Genomic DNA, 17,075 nt, shown 5'->3' with positions numbered 1-17,075 from the left:
ACTGATTTGGCCTCTCTGCTCATACCCATGTCGCCGGTCTCTCTACTCGCGAATACTTGCGCAAGAGTTGGGTGTGGAAGCAAAGCAATAGTGCGGTGCGGCTGACAATCAACACCCCCCCAACTGGGACACGATGGGAGGGAACAGCTGCAGGCTCTGCGGCACGATGTTCGCCTCTTGACCAGTCGGGTTGAAGATGACGAATGCCCCGCGGCAGTCTCGTCAATAGTTCGATAGTAACACATCCAAAAGAGAAAAAGGACTTGTCAAGTCCCAGCCTTGGTCAACGAAGCACAACACTATGCTTGTTTCCTGAAGAAACATACATAAGGACGCAACCCCGCAGCTCAACACCATCTTCTCACTCGCGCATGGACTGCCCTTGCTTCGACCCGAACAGCCGCTGTGCCGCTCCTCGTCCGATCAACCCTACGGCAACCATGGCTTCCGTGCCGCCATTGCCGGATCAACAAAGCACTGTCTACTTCCGCTACGACAACCACGCACGCCTGTCTTCGGCATCGACGCACATCAGACTCATCGAACTCTACCCATCCAGACACGGAGTAGACACCGGACCAGGCTCAACGGACGAAGACGATGCACGACGCTCTGCGGCACACTACTCGAGCCCCCTGAGATGCAGCATCACAACCACCCCGATCGCCACGCCGCGGCCCTACGAGGCGCTATCGTACACCTGGGGTCCGCCGACAAAATCCCACAGCATTGACGTCGCGAGTGGCGGGCGCCTCGGCATCACGGCCTCCCTCGACACGACGCTGCGGCACCTCCGCCGGAGAGACGGGCCCGTGACGATCTGGATCGACCAGATCTGCATCAACCAGGAGGACGCCGCTGAGAAGAACGACCAGGTGCCCCTAATGGCGCAGATCTACAGCAAGGCGGACCTCGTCCTCGTCTGGCTAGGCCCGGCGGCGGACGACTCCGACGCGCTGATGGACTGTTGGCAGGACGTCGGCCAGGCGGCTCGCGACCTGGACTTCGAGAGCTATCTCACCAAGGAGCGTCTGCCTCTTCTGAACCGGGCCCTGCTGAACCGTGATCCCGAAGACCCGGTGACGGTGCAGTTTCAGGCGCTGCTCAAGAGGGCGGTGCCCATGTTCGACTCGCTGCTGAGGGCGATCATCGCCTGGAACGACAGGCCCTGGTTCGGCCGCGTCTGGACGATCCAGGAGCAGGCCCTGGGCGCCAGGACGTTCTTCGTGTGCGGGGCGAAGACGGTGGACGTCGACCTGGTGCCCCTGGCCACGATGATCTTCGACAAGTGCATCATCAGGCAAGACGCGGAGAACCGCGCCGACCCGGAGCACATTAAGCTGATGGGCGTGGCCCAGAGCCACCGGTTCGGTTCCCTGATGGCCCTCCGACGCCGACGACGGACCTTCGTCAAGGGCGAGGGCCCCGGGGACGACCTGTACCAGATCATGAAGAAGACGTACGTCAACGGGGACGCCCAGGCGACCCTGCCCCGGGACCGGATCTACGGCCTTCTCAGCATCGCCGTGGCGTCGGAACAGCTAGGAATCACGCCGGACTACGCCTCCCCAGAGTGTGGTCCGACCTTCGTGGAGGCCGCCCGCGCTCTCATTCGCGCCGGCCACGTTCAGGTGCTTTCCTTCTCGCAGTTCCCCAAGGACGTCAACGGGTTGCCGTCCTGGGTCCCCGACTGGAGATCGACGCTGACTCGCTCATACCTATTCACTTTTGAAGACGTCGATGGGCTCCCCATTCGAGCCGCGGGCGACAGCACGGTCGAGGTCGTGCCCGCAGGGGACCCGAGCGTGCTGGGGATACGCGGCCTGGTTGTCGACATCGTCGAGGAGACGGGCGACGTGTGGGACTCCGATGCGGGGAGTGAGTCTCGCTTTAGAAACCTACAGACGATCAAAACGCTCTGCGACAAGTCGTCGGGGAGAGGATACGAGATCTACGAGAGCAGCGAGAGGCGCGCCGAAGCAGCGTGGAGGGTGCCAGTGGGCGATCTGTTCTGGAGCAGGGAGGACGGCTACCGCCGGGCCATCTCGTCTGACGGGGCATACTACGAGGACTGCCTGGCCGTCCTGAAGATCCTCGTCGAGGGCTTCGGCCCCGTCGAGCATCCAGAGGAGCGCCAGCGGCGGCTGGAGGCGTTCTACGAGCTGATCCCGCGGCAGTCGGTCTACAGCGAGAACATGGACAAGATGACGGGTAGGCGGCCGTACGTGACGCGGCAGGGTTACCTGGGCATGGCCCCTGGCGGCGCACGTCCTGGAGACGCGGTCGTGATACCGCTCGGCTCTCGGATCCCGTACGTCCTGAGACCGTCCGGAGACGGGACGACGTACGAGTTTGTGGGCGAGGCGTACTGCGACGGTGTCATGGACGGCGAGATGTTGACTAAGCGGCGGCGGGAGACCATCCTGATTGCTTGACCCGGATGATTTTGTTCACGAGTTTGAGATGGTCTGAGAAGAGGGACGAGAGAATGGGGCAAATGTGTGGCAGCCTGGGGGAAGAGAGAGAGAGACTAGAGAGGTGAGGAACACGTCTGAGAGCATAGTTGGACGGGGACAAAGTATGAATGAAGCGCTCTCAAGCAGCAAAGTGTTTTGTTCTTAATCTCGGGATGACTGACTTGTTGAGCATTTCCTGTTATAGGCGTGCCATGCTATTCTACCCGTCTGATGTCTAGATGTGAAGAAAGTCTATGTATTGAGTGTGACAGAACCAGGCCCAATGCCCTCGTGTTTTGGTCTGATGGCATACATGTATGAGTTCGGGTTTCGTACATGAGTGAAAGAAGTCCAATGTTGTTGACGGAAGACGGATGAAGAGCGGGCTAAAAAAGAAAGGGGGGAAAAAACCAGGTAGAGACCGTGGGAGGGTATTTGTAAAAAAGAAAGCTAGAAAATGAAAAACAGAATAATCCAATTTGGAATTCGCGCGCTTTTTCTCACGCTGATGATGATGATGATGACGATGGAAAGATATGCTGCTGATTCCCCCGAGCCCTCCCAAATAATGATAACGCCACTTCGCTCGGCCAGAGCGGAAATATTGCCATAACCATCTCCGTCTCTCTCTTGCTCTCTCCCTCTCTTCTGTCTCCCAGGCCTGAAGTTCTCGGTTCCATGAACATTTGAAGCATGAACAGTGAAGCCCAACCTGACCAAGGGAGAGACTCTCTATCCCACTCCACTCTTGCCCCTTTAGTGGTCGTTAAAGTCTTCGTCCCTCATAGTGTACATGATGTCCTGGACGATGACGGCCCTGACGTGGTTGTACAGGACATAGAAGTAGGCGCCGAGCAGGCACAGGCTCATGCCCGTGGCGAACCACAGCACGCCCTCGTTGCCGAGCTGGTTACCGATAGAGATCGTGGCCAGCGTGAAGCCCGTGTTGGGAAAGACCATGGCCCACCAGCCGAGGTGGAAGTAGACGGGCGGCGACGAGATGACGGCGATGGTGGCGATGCCGAACCACCAGGCGGCGAGGGCCCAGAGGAAGATGGCGCTCATGAGGGCGATGGTCCGGATGATGCCGGCGTCGATGACGATGCCGTCGCGGTCCGGGTCGAGGTTGTTGGGCAGGCCGTTGGCCATGCCGATGAGGGCGAGTGCCGTGAAGGCCGGCGGGCCGACGTTCATGTACAGACCCGGGCGGTGCTCGCGGTTCGGCAGGCCGGCGGACATGAGGCGGCCGACCATGTGGGCGTACATGAGGACGGCGACGGACAGACCGAGCCCCTGGCAGGTGAGGCCGGCGACGACGATGGGCACGGCGGCGATCTCGGGCTGGGTGTCGGCGATGACGGAGGCGATGGTGCCCGTGAGCATGATGGGGAAGATGGGCAGGATCCAGGTGGGCATCATGGTCTGCAGGCCGAAGTTGTGCTTGGCGAAGACGAAGCTGTACTGCCCTATGGCCAGCATGAGGGTGACGATGAGGTAGCCCCAGAAGGCCACCTGGATGGCCCAGACGAGCGTCTCGTCGTGCTCGGGGATGGCGTACCGGTTCGTGCTGGTGATGAGCGTGGCGATGGACAGGAAAAAGGTCGGGAAGAAGAAGCCCTCGCGCTCGTGCGTCAGCGACCTCTTCATGTCGCCCGGGTAGAGGAAGAACCTCGCGAGCATGGCGGAGCAGACGAGGACGAAGAGGATGATGTTGACGACGTAGACGACGGTGCCGATCTGCCGCAGCCCGGGGAATTGGTGCGGCTGCGCGAAGATGAGGAGCGAGAGGCCCCCTGTGCTCATGGTGAGGGTGTACCACGCCCATGTGAAGTGGTGGAGGCGCGCCTTGAAGGCCATCCTCGGCCGGTTCGGGTCGTTGATGTCGACGTGGCCGTCTCCGTGGCCGTCGTGGCCATGTTCGGGCGCGGCACCCTTCTCGACGATGGGCGTGATGGACGTGGCGTAACCGTGTGTCTCATTCGCCTTGCCCTTGTCGAACTGCATATCCAGCGGTGCCAGCTTGGGGGAGTTTGGCCTTGACGTCTGCCATTCCGCCGAATTCTTGCGTGTCGACACCTCTGATTCGGTCCAGGCCGAGCTTGTTGGATCTCTGCGATCCATCTTGGACTCTGTGTGTGTGAGTGTTGTGTGTGTGTGTGTGTGTGTGTGTGTAACTTTGTCGTCTTCTGTACGATGGAAGCCAGTTGCTCGTCCTCGTAGTATAGATGTCTAGTCGAAGCGAGAGGCCGGAGAAGCACGTTTGAATCTCGCAGAGAATAAGTCGTTCGCTCGTGAAGGAGAGTGTGGGCGGGCAAAGCGGCTTTGCGAGTGAGGGTTGGGTGTGTTTGATAAAACAAACGAAACACGTGGGAACTGGGGAAGACGGGGACTGATATATATTCTCAAAGTGAAGAGTCCTCGGAGGCTGAGGAGGAGTGGAAAAAAACTGGGGAGTTGACGATGATGATCGAATTTGTGGGAAAAGACCAAACCAAAAAAAACAAACCAAAAAAGGACAAGATGCTTTTGCTGAACAAGGGGATTCCAGCTCCTGTGGGTTGGATGCTAAGATTTGCGGTCTTGGGCAAGATGATATATCTATCTCCATTGACTGGAGAGGGCGTGCGAGCAAAGAGCACAGCAGTCCGGATCTTCAGACCAAGCTTGGGTTTCTCAGAATAGACACAGGCTGAGAAAAACAGGGTATCAGTCCGGTGGAGACGGGAACGTGCAGTGTGTGTGTATGTGTGTGAGTGAGAAGCAGGGGGTGAAGTGCCGTAAGAGGCAGGGAACAAAAGTGCCCACAGCCAGAGATAATGTTTAGAGTGTGTTGAGAGTACGTGTATGAGATGACTGGAGACGGTCCGGTATCTAGAAGAGTGGATGCGTGTATCTATTTTCCCCGGCCCTTGTCTCAATAGACTGGAAAAGCGAGTGGACCACCCAAGGGGGAGGAAGAGAAGGGAGGGAGGGCGTCTACGTCTCTGCTGTCTGTTTGTCTACCTGCCTGTCTGTCTGTCTGTCTGTCTCCTTCAGGTGTTTCCGAGGCTCACACTGACCCTTCGACAACTGTGCGGTACGAGAAGTCCATACGTCTCTACGTCTCGATACCATATTTGGGTGAAAGTTAAGACGGAGAGACCCGCTCGAAAGCAGAACCATGAGGATACATGCACGCCAGAGGGCTGAACCAGCCAAGACCAACCATCCTTTGGGCTGTGAGTTGATGGATGCGCTTTGGACTGACGAAAGAAAAAGGGCTCCGCCGGCGTGAAGATCCAAGGCCTGGCGGCAGTACCGCCACACAGTAACTAACGTATGGCTACGCTGGGCCTGGTGGTTGAGAGGTGAGGGTCTTGCGAGTACTGGAGATTAAAGCCAAGCCTAAAGCTGCGGCGTGCGTTGATGAGGCTCTGTGAGAAGAACGTCGACGGGCGGCTGCCGGCTTCACTGGGGTGGGATTTCCAAGACATACCCCCCACGGCGCCATGCATACGGGGGGGTTGAGAGAAGGGACCCAGTTGGGCGACAACCGTTCGCCAGAAGAGGAAGGATGTCGAGGTCAGGGGTCGGCTGTCATGGGCCCTGCAGGCGTCGAGCGAGGGTTATGCATGGCCGGGGAGGGGAGGGGAGGATAGGGGAGGGGGGTGTGGTTGCTGAAGAATGCTGCTATAGGTACTACTAACTCACTCACTCTTGGGACTGCACAGCGTACCATGGAGCAGAGAGCGTCCAAGTGCGGTCTACCGTCTGGATGTCTCAGACGGGGGTGACGGATGCGGCAACTGATGTACATCAAGATGAGAAAAGAACATGCGGCCGGGGTCGAGATATTTCGAGGCCCAGGGGGGGAGGGGAGGGATTCACTCTGCTCTTCCTGGATCGTCAACGTCCTGATGGCAGATACATCGTACTGCAGTTCGGTCGTGGCCGTGCCAAGCGGAAGAGGAGGGAGGCAGACAGGCGGCGAGAGATGGATTGACTGGGAGAAGCGGCGCATCCGTAGTAGGTATGAATACCTCAATGTAGAAAGGATGTATCTGACTGTATGTCATGGCCAATCGGGCCGCCGCCAGCCAGGGAACAAACTCCAAGGCCGCGTCGTCCTCGCTGCTGTGCTGTGCTGTGATGTGCTTTGCTGTGGTGTGGCGGCCGTGCTTCACACGCACTTGATGCCGGCTTGCTTCTCTGATCCGTTCCTTGACGTTTCCCTAATCTGAACAATAGCCAGTGGCCAATGGTTAATGGCCAACGGCCCATGGGGGCCATCTCGACGTCGATCATCCACGCGTAAGATGCCAGTAGCATGCATGTCTGATTTGAAATGGGAGAGGATCATCGTTAGCCAACCGTCCCATTACAGGAGTTTCCCTCCCGCTTTCGAATCTTACTCATAGTATCTGCACCTTACCTAGTCTCACTTGTACTGTGCTGTTAATAACTGACTAACAGACTGTCTCTGCAAACTCTCGCTCTTATCTTTACTTTCACCTTCTGAAAAGGCTCTGAGACGCATGGGCGCTGACGTATTGATAGCCCATGCATTATCACCTTTCTTAATATGGGCCGCGATACGTCTTTGCAGGTCCACGGTATAACATGGAGCCAAGCGGGCATCCGACCAAGGGAATTGATTCGGGGGGGCCCATCAACAGAGACACGCGCGCACGTCACAGTCCGAGTCGCCAGGGCGCCTGGGACCGCCCGCCCATTCGCCCGCTGCTGTCGCCCACACGGCAAAGCAATGCAGCAAAGATGGGAAACAGAAGGACAGACAAAATCTCAAAAGGGGCGAGAACGAGTGGCCTTCACAGTGTGGATGTGGCGGACGGGGGAACCCCCTCCCCCTGGCTGTCCGAGTCGGGACATTCGTTTCACGATCTGAGCTCTGGCCGCCAAGAGATGGGAGGACCCGCCTCTTGGACCTCGAAACACGTTCTGGGAGTGAGAAGGGGGGATAGGGGAGGGGGGGCGCGATGACGGGATTCGCACCGCAAGATTTGCAAAACACCTTGCCTCTCTCAGTGTACTGCGGTGCGGACGGCGGAAGAGGGCAAAGGGGAGGGGGGGGTGATAGTTAGAGGAAGCCAAGCAAGCCCAAGAAGCTCTCGACAATATATCGGACTCCTGCCAGCTCGTGTTCAACTCGTCTTGGCCGCAGCAGCAGCAGCAGGAGAAGTAAAAAAAGTGTTCGTGATAAGAGAGGCTGCGTATCTCTGCCAAGACAGTCTTGGGCTTGTCATTTGAAATTCCACCCCTGAAGGCGTGAAAATGAGGAGCTCCATACGTTCGTCTGGGCTGTCTGGCGGTCTACGCTTGTGCACAAGCTCAATCTCGTCTTTCTCTCCCTTTGCGCCAAGGAGGCAGACGTCAGCGGTTACGCCTCACTTGGATGCTCTTGAGCCATCGGGTACTTTGTGGATGGAAAACAGAAAAAAAAAACTCGGATGCCACCACAGACACGCTCAACCTCTGACCAAAACAGGCAGACAGACAGACAGACAGACAGACAGACAGATAGACACCTCTTGCCTTCTCCACTTGCAATGGACACGAAAATGTGTCGGGACCGGAAAAAAAGGACAAGACACAGAAGGCCGCCGGGGGTTGTAGCAAAGGAGCCCTAGGCCAGATTATTTTGGTAAACTGGCACGGGTTTCGACGGGATTCAGGAGACGGAACCCACCTGGGCGAAACACGGCTCTGGCCGGCCGGACATGTGAAGAGAAACCAGCACAGGGGAGTCGTATCGGATTTCGATCTCAGATGCGCATTTAGAAGAGAGAGGGTGGTGAGAGAGATACATCGTACAGACAGTCGTCCACCTCCCGACTCTCTCACTCTCCCACACCTTGGTTGCCAAATGCCGGACGATGTGTCAAAGGAGCATCACCCCTGGACCGCTAGGAAGCTTCTCCCGCTGTCGGGCCCGCAGCCGTCCCGCCCATCCAAATTGGAACAAAAGTCAAAACAGAGGGTCGCTCGTCCCGTCCAAGGATTGCCACCTTGGGCGGCTGCTCTCTTCCCCTAGGCTTTTGGAGGCCCCCCCCCCCCTTAGTCCCTTGCGGATCAAGTACACCACCCTTCCTCACTGTATTTTTACATGGTAGACTTGAAAGTTTTTGGCTGGGCTGCCAAGTCGCCCAGGTGATGGGCAGTTGGGAACTTTGACAGCTTGGATATTGACCAAGGCTTGAGCAGACGGCCTACCGCACACCATCGCGGAAGATTTCTGCTGATGTCGCTGATCGACTGCTTGGATTCTCAAAGAGCCGTGCCCCTACCAGTCTAACTAAATTCTGTCAACCAAGTTGTCATGATTGCAAATCGTCAGGTCAGCCAGTGACAGTGACCAAAACACGCACGCATGCACACACACGGACGGACGCCACATAACGTGGCCGACATCCCTCCCGCCGCCTTTTCAGACTATCACTGGGTATGTACTAACAAGACTTGGGCGTGGATGTGGCCTATTGCGTGTGTACGGCCACAAAACACAAGCAGTGCCTTGCTTAATCCCCACCACCCACCCCTCTCCTCTCCCCCTGTAGAACTCACTAGCACGGAGCCTCCTCCTCCTCCTCCTCCTCCTCCTCCTCCTCCTCTTTGACGAATGCCGCGTTCCCTTTAGCTCTGCGCATGAGGCTTGCCTGACGCAACTACAACCACACAATGGCTCTGTAGCCGCAATTCACAAAACACCCGCAGCAACTGTTGCCAACTCGGACGAAGGCTCTGCCACGACTTGAGACAACTCGCAGGAGCAATACAACTGCACGCTACGCTGGCGCGTCTAGGATGCAAAACGTACAAGAACCCACTCCACAGCCCGCCTGTTTCTATTCTGGTGCTTATTTTCTTTCTTTTTCACTCTTTGCCCCTGTTTTCTTCTGGTGTCGAGTGGGATAACACCACCACCCGTTTCCAAACAGACCAAGGGGAGAAACAGGCATCGGTGTTTCTTCTTGTCCGTCGCCGCATCCACTGGAGCTTTCGGAAACGGGCAGCCAAGATGACGCATCACGAACTATCCACGGCCACCCGTTCGTTCGTTGCAAGAGGCAGGGGTTGAGAGCACAACGGGCCTGGCCTAATGAGCCTCTAGCGAAGATTGGCAGGTAAAACGCCCAGCCAGTTAGTGTGATTTCACCGATGATATCCCATTTCCTTATGCCCTTGGCTCGCTACTGTAGCTTCCGGACTTTTCAATAGAGTACCGGTGAGAGCGCGCATCCGCAATCTCTCTGTCCGGCGGACTATCTCCCATCTCTCTACCGATGTCTCTTTCCATCTCTATCCTCTCTCTGCGTCTCTCTCTGCATCACTTTCTCTCTCTCTCTACCTCTCTCTATCTCTCTCTCTCTCTCGCTCTTTTTCTCTCTCGCTCTTTTTCTCTCTCGCTATCTCGCTCTTCTAACCTCTTGGCGACATGATCGACCGCCGAGCCGCCAAGCAGGAGAGCCCCCATCAACCTCAACGGCGCAATGCAGAGCTAGCCTGCAGGGCCATGTCTATCACATCTCTCTTGCGCCGCCACATCTGCCAAGGGCGTGTGCCTCGATGCGCGCAAGCGTCAACGATAAGCATTTGGCAAAGCCGCATCCACCGCCAAGAGATGCACCGCCCACTGCCACCTCACACACCTCATCACTTCACTGCTCTTTCTCTCTCTCTCTCTCTGGGTCTCGATGAGAGTTGGAGGCGAAAGACAGAGGAGAGATTCACACCGGAGAGGCTGCATTGCCTTCCCCGTCGTGGCAGTGGACGGCCCGCAAGCCTCTTGGCAAGACCCTCAACCCGCCCGCTAGACTCGAGACTTGCGTAGCGGCCAAGGAGAAACGAGAAGAAACACTCTGTGCTGGCCGTTGCACGAGTCTCGGGCCCGCCTTCGTTGCGAACCACCATCAAGATGACAGCGTTGCCGCCCAAGTGACGACGCGAAGAGAGTACCGCATGCGTCCCTCCGATCCTATTTCCGACCCGGCCGGTTCATCATCCCGATGTCTCTCTTGATTCATCCTACTCCATCCGTAGTTCTCCCGCCCACCCCCCAAGGGATGTGTACTCGCTGCGTCTACACCGTGACATTCTCAGTGGACCTTGTCATACTTCTATTGATGGAGCCTCTTCTTCTTGGCAGATATCAACCCTGTATCGACCTGCCACAAGACATGCACAGTTGCAAATCATCCCGCCGCCGCCGTAACAAGTTAGAACCTGCCCAAGCCTCTCTCCATCCTACTCTCTGTTCCGACTTCTCTCGGCCCCTGACTTCCACCGGCCAACGGACGCCGTGACACGAACCTGCCACCGCGGGATCCCGGATGCCCTACCGCTAGTCGGCGAGATTTTAATAAACTTACTCGTAGATCAAAGCGAATCCATGCATCATCATAGCAACAAATCAAAGAATCCTATCCCCCCCCCCCCCCCCCCCCCCCCCCCCCCCTCCCCGGCTCATAACACCAGCACCACACGGCCGTGCTAGGTCCGTTGGCAAACATGAAGCACCCAACGAAGCAGCGTACCGCCGAACGTTGGGCCGAGATGGATGTCCTCCGGAAAGCCCCGAATCGATCGGGCAGGCAATCTTTCTTCTTCTTTTCCTTGGTTCGCAAGTGTCCCAAGTTTAAAGATGCAATCTCAAAAGATAAGATCCCTGAAGAGAGGAGGGAAAATTCGGTTCCTGGACCAGGTGTTGGGAAAAAAAAGGATAAAAAAAAGCCCGGCCAGGCTGACGGCTCTACCCACTCACTTGCTGCCCGATGGTGACCCCCCCCCCCCCCCACGAGTCAAGTTCGTCGACGCAATCGTTCCTCCCAGCTACCCAGCTTCCCATGCCATTCTTCCATCATCCTGGAAGCCATCATCCCTCCCTTGGTGCACGGAGCCCGACGCGGACCTGGCCCGGCGCGTCTTCCGGCGGGCTTCCTCCGGCGGTTCCAGAAGCCAACGGGACCGCCTTCGAGTCATTGATCCAAGGTTCCGGAACAGCTGGCCGTCAGCCTAACGCTCCTCGCCCCCCTGGAATCTTTCGAGGCAGCCGCTGTATAACGAGCCCCAATGGTCGCCGTCTCCGGTATCTTCTCGGCCGGTCGGCCCCTTCATCAATCTATCCCGGTCGCTACCACGCCGAACATGGGCGTCTGGTCTCATCTTGATGCGACGCAATCCCGACTGAAAAATGAGTGCCGGACGAGCCTCAGCTCATCGGTAAGAAGAAACATGCTGCGATACCGGTGTAAATCTCGCCGGCATGGCCGTTAACAGCGCCCTGACGGACGCTTGGCGCGTGCTGTCATAGACTTCGAGATCACGCTCGACATTCGTCGATGCCTCCAATAGAAAATCCGGCACGGGGCACGAGAAACTGGAACATCGTCCATTGGTGCCATTCCAGCAAAGCTTAAGTTTCTTAACTCGCCGTCGTGGGACCTGCGTGGGCTGCTGTGCCACAATCGTGTATGCCGGGTAACACCTAGTACGACTTACACCGAGGGCTTGGCGATTGCCATCTACCTGTATGGGAGAGGATCCGTCGATGACGAGGGCTCACTGGAGTCGAACTTTGTTCTAAAAGCCTTTGGGCAAACGTGGATGAACACTCATGACGTTTCCTTTTCCCGATTGTCGACTACCGAGTCTTGTGTCCATTACCACGGCGGAGAAAGAGGCCCAAGAACGGTTCACTGTAAGGCAACACCTCCGCCGACTAAACGCATTCTCTTTGTTTTTCTTTATTTTTCTTTATTTTTTTTGTAAAATAAGGAATTACTCAACCAACTGCTAGAGACCGTCGAAAGTCAAAATTAGAAACTTGAAGAGAGAGAGAGAGAGAAAAACCCGCCCTCGACACTTTCGAAACAGGGACCCCCGGTCCGGGGCTTGTCTCAAGGAGAGGCTGGATAGACAGCTCAACTCAGGTACCCGGAACTCCACAAGTCTGGATCTCTCTCTCACACACATACACCCCGATCCACACGGCGGCCCGCGAACCTGTCAAGTGCAAGTGTTTCACCTCCGGGTTATTATTGGCTCTGGCCGTTCTGGCAGTAGATAAGCCCGCATGAGAGAATCACAGGGCGAGACCTGCCTGTGAACCATTGCGTCACGCCGGCATGCTGTGGTATCTTTCACTGATGGAGTGGTCGGAACGCTCAGCAGTCACAGCTATTTCAAGACCAACGAGCATTACTGACTCACTCACTGGTTGACAAGGCAGTAAAGATATCGCAACGAGGAAGGAAAAAATAGAATCCACGACGATTTCTCGGGAGGCCACGGATCTGAGTGCGTTTATCCCCCAAGGCAGTGGTGCTGAAGAGTCACAAACCCACTCCGGTCGACGTTTCGAGCCAACAACTCCCTCTTGCTAGTGGTATTAACCTAAACATAGCAGTCTCGAATAGATTGAATGAGAATATATTGAAGTAATCTCCCGCAGTTCGGAAACCGATGGAACCCTCACAAAAGGTGACACTCACTACTCTAAACTTGGGAGCAATATAGCCATTCAACGTAGCTCCGGCCTGTTCTTTCAGAACCAATTATGTTGACTTTGTAATCTCTCAAGCGGTCTGTAGAGGCGGCTGCGGATATCGCGGCTTGCCGTACAATTTGTCATCTTCCCCATGTTTCCACGTCCTCCTGCTCACTGGACTGCCAGTTGATTGATTGCATTCAGGGGAAGAAGCTATATCGGGCAACGGGGCTTGGTGTCAGACATCGAGACAGCGACGACGGCCTAAACCACAACCGGATACCCAGGGGCCAGATCTTCGTGGGCTCTGACGTAGGGCCGGTTTGCTAGCCGCCGAGGTTGGGCCTAGCCAGGAGGAGACCACGATGTCGATCGGTGTCTTTTTATGGAGGCTCGAGTGACAGATGTCGAAGGATTAGTGGACGCGGTTGCTGAACCTGAATCTTGCGTCACTGATCAACAGACTTAGACCAGTAGACCTATACTCACGTACACACCTAATGACTACAATCAACATGTCAAAAATAAAATGACAACTAGATACAAGGTCAAACTGTGTCACTCTGAAAAGAATACTGTCTCAAGATCAACTGCCTCTGAATCATATCCAGTAGTGACTTCATTCTGAGATGTGCCGTACATACATACTATACATCCAACGCGCTTCACGCTCATACCGCCAATTCGACAGCCCACTTGGGTACAATTACCAAAGCTCGCAGGTCGGCTTCTTGTCCCTGCACTGGAAGCTCTCCTTGAACTCCCGACTGTTGGCCATAGTGCCAAGGATGCGAGCCCACTTGGGCGCATGAGGATCAGTATAGATCCGGTTGATGGCAGTGTCTTTGCGCGACTTGCCGCACCACCAGTTGGAGTAGGTAACGAAGAAGAGCTGGTCTTGCGTGAAGTGCTCCAGGCCCGGGAGATCCTTGTTAGGGTGCTTGTGTGCGCGGTGCTTCCAGGCCTGGTACGAGGCCGAGAGGCCGCCGGCGTCGGCAAGGTTCTCACCAAGAGTGAGGCGCCCGTTCACATGAAGGGGCTTGTCGTCCGGCCCCGGGACGGTAAAGTTATGGTACTGATCGACGAAGCACTCGGCTTTCTCCTTGAAGGCCTTGACGGTGTCCTCGGACCACCAATCTGTGTAGTTGCCGTTTTGATCAAAGTGGCGGCCGGTCGAGTCGAAGGCGTGGCTCAGTTCGTGTCCGGCAACAGAGCCAAAGGCACCGTATGACATGTAGGCGGGGACTTCGACGTCGAAAACGGGGAACTGCATGATTCCGGCAGGGAAGACTATTTCGTTGCCCGGCGGGTTGTAGTAGGCATTCACAGTAGGGACGGTCATATCCCACTGCTCACGATCAACAGGCTTCCCGAGAGCCGACCATTCGTATCCGACGGCGAACTTGCGGACGGTGAGGGCGTTCTCGAAGAAGGTCTCGGAGTTGACGTTGACCGAGCTGTAGAAGTCGCTGAGGCTGGGAGGGTCCATGATATCGGGGCTCTTGGTCGGGTAGCCAATCTTCTGGACGATGTTATGAACTTTGTCAACCGCCTTTGCTGTGGTTTCTTTGTCCATCCACTTGGCGGCCTTGAGTTTCTTGGTGAACTCCGTCTTGATGTCGGTGATGATGGTGTCACCAAACTTCTTGGCCTCGGCAGAGAAGGCCTTCTCGACGAAGAAGCGGCTTAGAATCCAACCTAAGCCGTCGTCGACGTGGCCGACACAGGTTCGCCATCTCTCGGGGGCGGATTCGGGGTCCTAAAATGATTAGCATCGAAAGCCTTGCAAGGGAAACCGAAGAGTCCAACCTTTCCAGCAAGCTCGTTGACGAAGCGCCTGTAGGGCTTGACGGCGTCGGCATCGACGTAAGACGAGAAGGACTGGATGGCCTTCCAGACAAAGTAGTTTTGGATGACCTCCTTGTCGGTTCCGGAGAGAATTGTGGACAACTCCGACATATACTTTGGTGCCGTGACAATGACGCGCTCCACAATGAAGCCTTCCGGGGACAGCTCGTGGATGAGCGCCGTCAGCTCGATTTCAGGAGCGAGCGCAGAAGCCTCGTCGATCAGCATGGGATTGTAATATTTCTGTCTTTGTGTCAGTAGACATATCGACGAACGCTGCCCTGCCTCGCTACTCACGGTGACGTCTTCACGCTCTTCGGTGCTGGGGGAAGCAGCTGCCAGCAGCTTCTCGAGGTCGATGACCTTGGCAAAGGTGTCCTTGTTCTGGTCGGGGAAGATGTTGCCGAGTACTTCGACAGCAACGCCGCGGTATTTCTCGACGAGCTTGTCGTCCTCATATCGCTCTTTTGAGGGGAGACCCAAGCTCCATGGGGGGGCGACAGATACCACGACCGTATCCGGATCTCTGTCGTCCGCGCCAGTGCCCGCCGAGACAAGGGCGTCGACACCGTATCTGGCGAGAAGAAGGATGGCATCCTTGGTCGGGGTGGCGTCGGCAGCAGAGGCACCCTCGATGGGATAGACCTTTTTGATATCGTCAAGAATCTGGGCGAGAGGCTCAATGCCAACGCTCTTGATCTTGTCCTCGTCCACGCATGCGTCGTATGCGGCCTTCATCTTGTCGAAGTTCTGCTCGTCGGCGGACTTATCGGTAGCTTCGAGCCGGAGTGGCGAAAAGAATGAATGCTAACGACGCAATTAGACGGTGTCTTCCCACATGTAGAGAGCGAGTATGCGTTACCTGGGAGTCCTTGGGATAAGGAGTCTCGAGAATGTGACGAAGTAGGAGCTCCGAGTTCTCCGACATAATGGTGCCGGTGAAGGCATCGCCCTGGTCGGCACGCAGGTCGTGTCTGTCCCTCCATCCACCACACACCAGCTCCTCGAAGTCGGTGCATGGGTCAAGCTCCTTGTAGTTGGGCGACAAGTTATAGAGGATCTCGGAGGCGGCATGGACGCAGGCCGGAGTCATGCAAACGGGGGTCTTGCTCTCGTCCACGTCATTCTGGGCTACACAAGCATCAGTCAACGACCGGTGATGGAACTCCACGAGGGGCCACAACCATTTGGGATGTTGTAGTACAGAAATCCGGCAGCAGCAGCAAGGACAAAGACCTTGACAACGGCTCTTCCGGCGGAGCACCGTTGGGCGTACGGGCACCGCGATGGTGCCCGGTCGTGGGCGACACGCTGCTCCGGGATGAGAGGCGCCTTCTCCGACATGGCGACGGTGACAGCTATCTCTCTGCTGGAGTGAGTGAGTGAGTAGCAAAACTTGATAAACCCAGCCAGCTGAGTGTCGAGATATGGTGGTTCGGAAAGAGATGCAATGTTTGGATTCGGTGGTGATTTGGGAGATGGAGGAAGTGGAGAGGGATTGGTGATCTGACGGAGCTCTGGGAGCTTTGGGGAGCTTGGAGCTCCGCGCGCTATGACGCTTCGATGCGGAGCGCTGGCGGGGTGACACAGCCGGCGGTACTTGTTCTCTCGCCATAACTGGGAAGGTTTCTTCGTACCTCTCTCGCTTAGAGCTTGCATGTTTGGAACCGACCGTGCTCTGGGGAAACTCCGCGCTCTGTCACTGTCACTGAAGCCTGGATCCAACCTTGTTTTCCAGGCTTCTTCACTTCTTACTCACCCTCACTCTCACTCTCATTCTCACCTAAGGTCCTCCTCACCTCAGTGAACTGTCACACACCTTCTCCAATCTCACTTCATATTGCAAGACTCCTCCTGCATCATCCCATTGCAACAAATTGAAAGACGTCTCTGTCAACACCTGTCGCCTGACTTTGAAGGTTTGCTTTCCTAGTCCTGACTGTAGCCCTGTGTCCGTCGATACTCGCGTGAATACCCCTGGGCCTTACCCCTGGGCCTTACAAATGCTGAACTGGTGTGCCTGCTCCAAATGCTTCTGTTCCTGCAGTAGCTTGTCTAGTTGTCTTCAAAGCGTCATTGGAGTCGACTTTAAGCTAACAAACTTGCTCACAAATCTTTGTCATGAGCCCAGAAGCTACAATACTTAGCCCTAATCCCCCTTGATAGTGTGTGCTGCTGTGGCGGTCTATCTTGAACCTCACTTGGAGCTAAGTTAGTCGGTGGAAACTTTGCCTTTTTAGAGATCATCCTACATTGGGGTGGGTTCGTGAGACTCTTTGTTGAGGTCT

At 56.1% G+C, this 17,075-nt stretch overlaps 4 protein-coding genes across 4 annotated transcripts; 1 reads left to right on the top strand and 3 right to left on the bottom strand.

Annotated features, from left to right (window-relative positions):
- Nucleotides 1–440: 440 nt before the first annotated feature.
- On the top strand, nucleotides 441–2,435 carry CDEST_04435 (Putative heterokaryon incompatibility; the record flags this gene model as incomplete). Its single annotated transcript, XM_062920594.1, has 1 exon — nucleotides 441–2,435. One exon carries the CDS (start codon nucleotides 441–443, stop codon nucleotides 2,433–2,435), a length of 1,995 nt encoding a protein of 664 aa, XP_062776645.1.
- A 13-nt stretch (nucleotides 2,436–2,448) lies between these two features.
- CDEST_04434 (Putative transporter protein SLAC1/Mae1/ Ssu1/TehA) lies at nucleotides 2,449–5,053 on the bottom strand. Its single transcript, XM_062920593.1, has one exon. It carries the CDS (start codon nucleotides 4,575–4,577, stop codon nucleotides 3,213–3,215), a length of 1,365 nt encoding a protein of 454 aa, XP_062776644.1. The 5' UTR covers nucleotides 4,578–5,053; the 3' UTR covers nucleotides 2,449–3,212.
- Nucleotides 5,054–6,319: 1,266 nt separating this feature from the next.
- Nucleotides 6,320–6,795, bottom strand: CDEST_04433 (uncharacterized protein; the record flags this gene model as incomplete). The annotated part of the gene is made up of 2 exons (XM_062920592.1): nucleotides 6,320–6,566; nucleotides 6,626–6,795. 2 exons carry the CDS (start codon nucleotides 6,793–6,795, stop codon nucleotides 6,320–6,322), a joined length of 417 nt encoding a protein of 138 aa, XP_062776643.1.
- Nucleotides 6,796–12,896: 6,101 nt separating this feature from the next.
- CDEST_04432 (Putative peptidase M13, metallopeptidase, catalytic domain superfamily, peptidase M13, domain 2) lies at nucleotides 12,897–16,344 on the bottom strand. Its single transcript, XM_062920591.1, has 5 exons — nucleotides 15,972–16,344; nucleotides 15,650–15,918; nucleotides 15,085–15,594; nucleotides 14,749–15,030; nucleotides 12,897–14,698 (listed from the first exon to the last, which is right to left on the bottom strand). The coding sequence occupies exons 1-5, from the start codon at nucleotides 16,129–16,131 to the stop codon at nucleotides 13,646–13,648; spliced, it is 2,274 nt and encodes a 757-aa protein (XP_062776642.1). The 5' UTR covers nucleotides 16,132–16,344; the 3' UTR covers nucleotides 12,897–13,645.
- Between the last annotated feature and the right edge of the window lie 731 nt (nucleotides 16,345–17,075).

This window comes from Colletotrichum destructivum, chromosome 3, assembly GCF_034447905.1.
Source record: "Colletotrichum destructivum chromosome 3, complete sequence".
Classification (NCBI taxonomy): Eukaryota; Fungi; Ascomycota; class Sordariomycetes; order Glomerellales; family Glomerellaceae; genus Colletotrichum; species Colletotrichum destructivum.
Note: the sequence above shows the minus strand (reverse complement) of the source record. Positions and strands in the feature narration are given on the sequence as shown.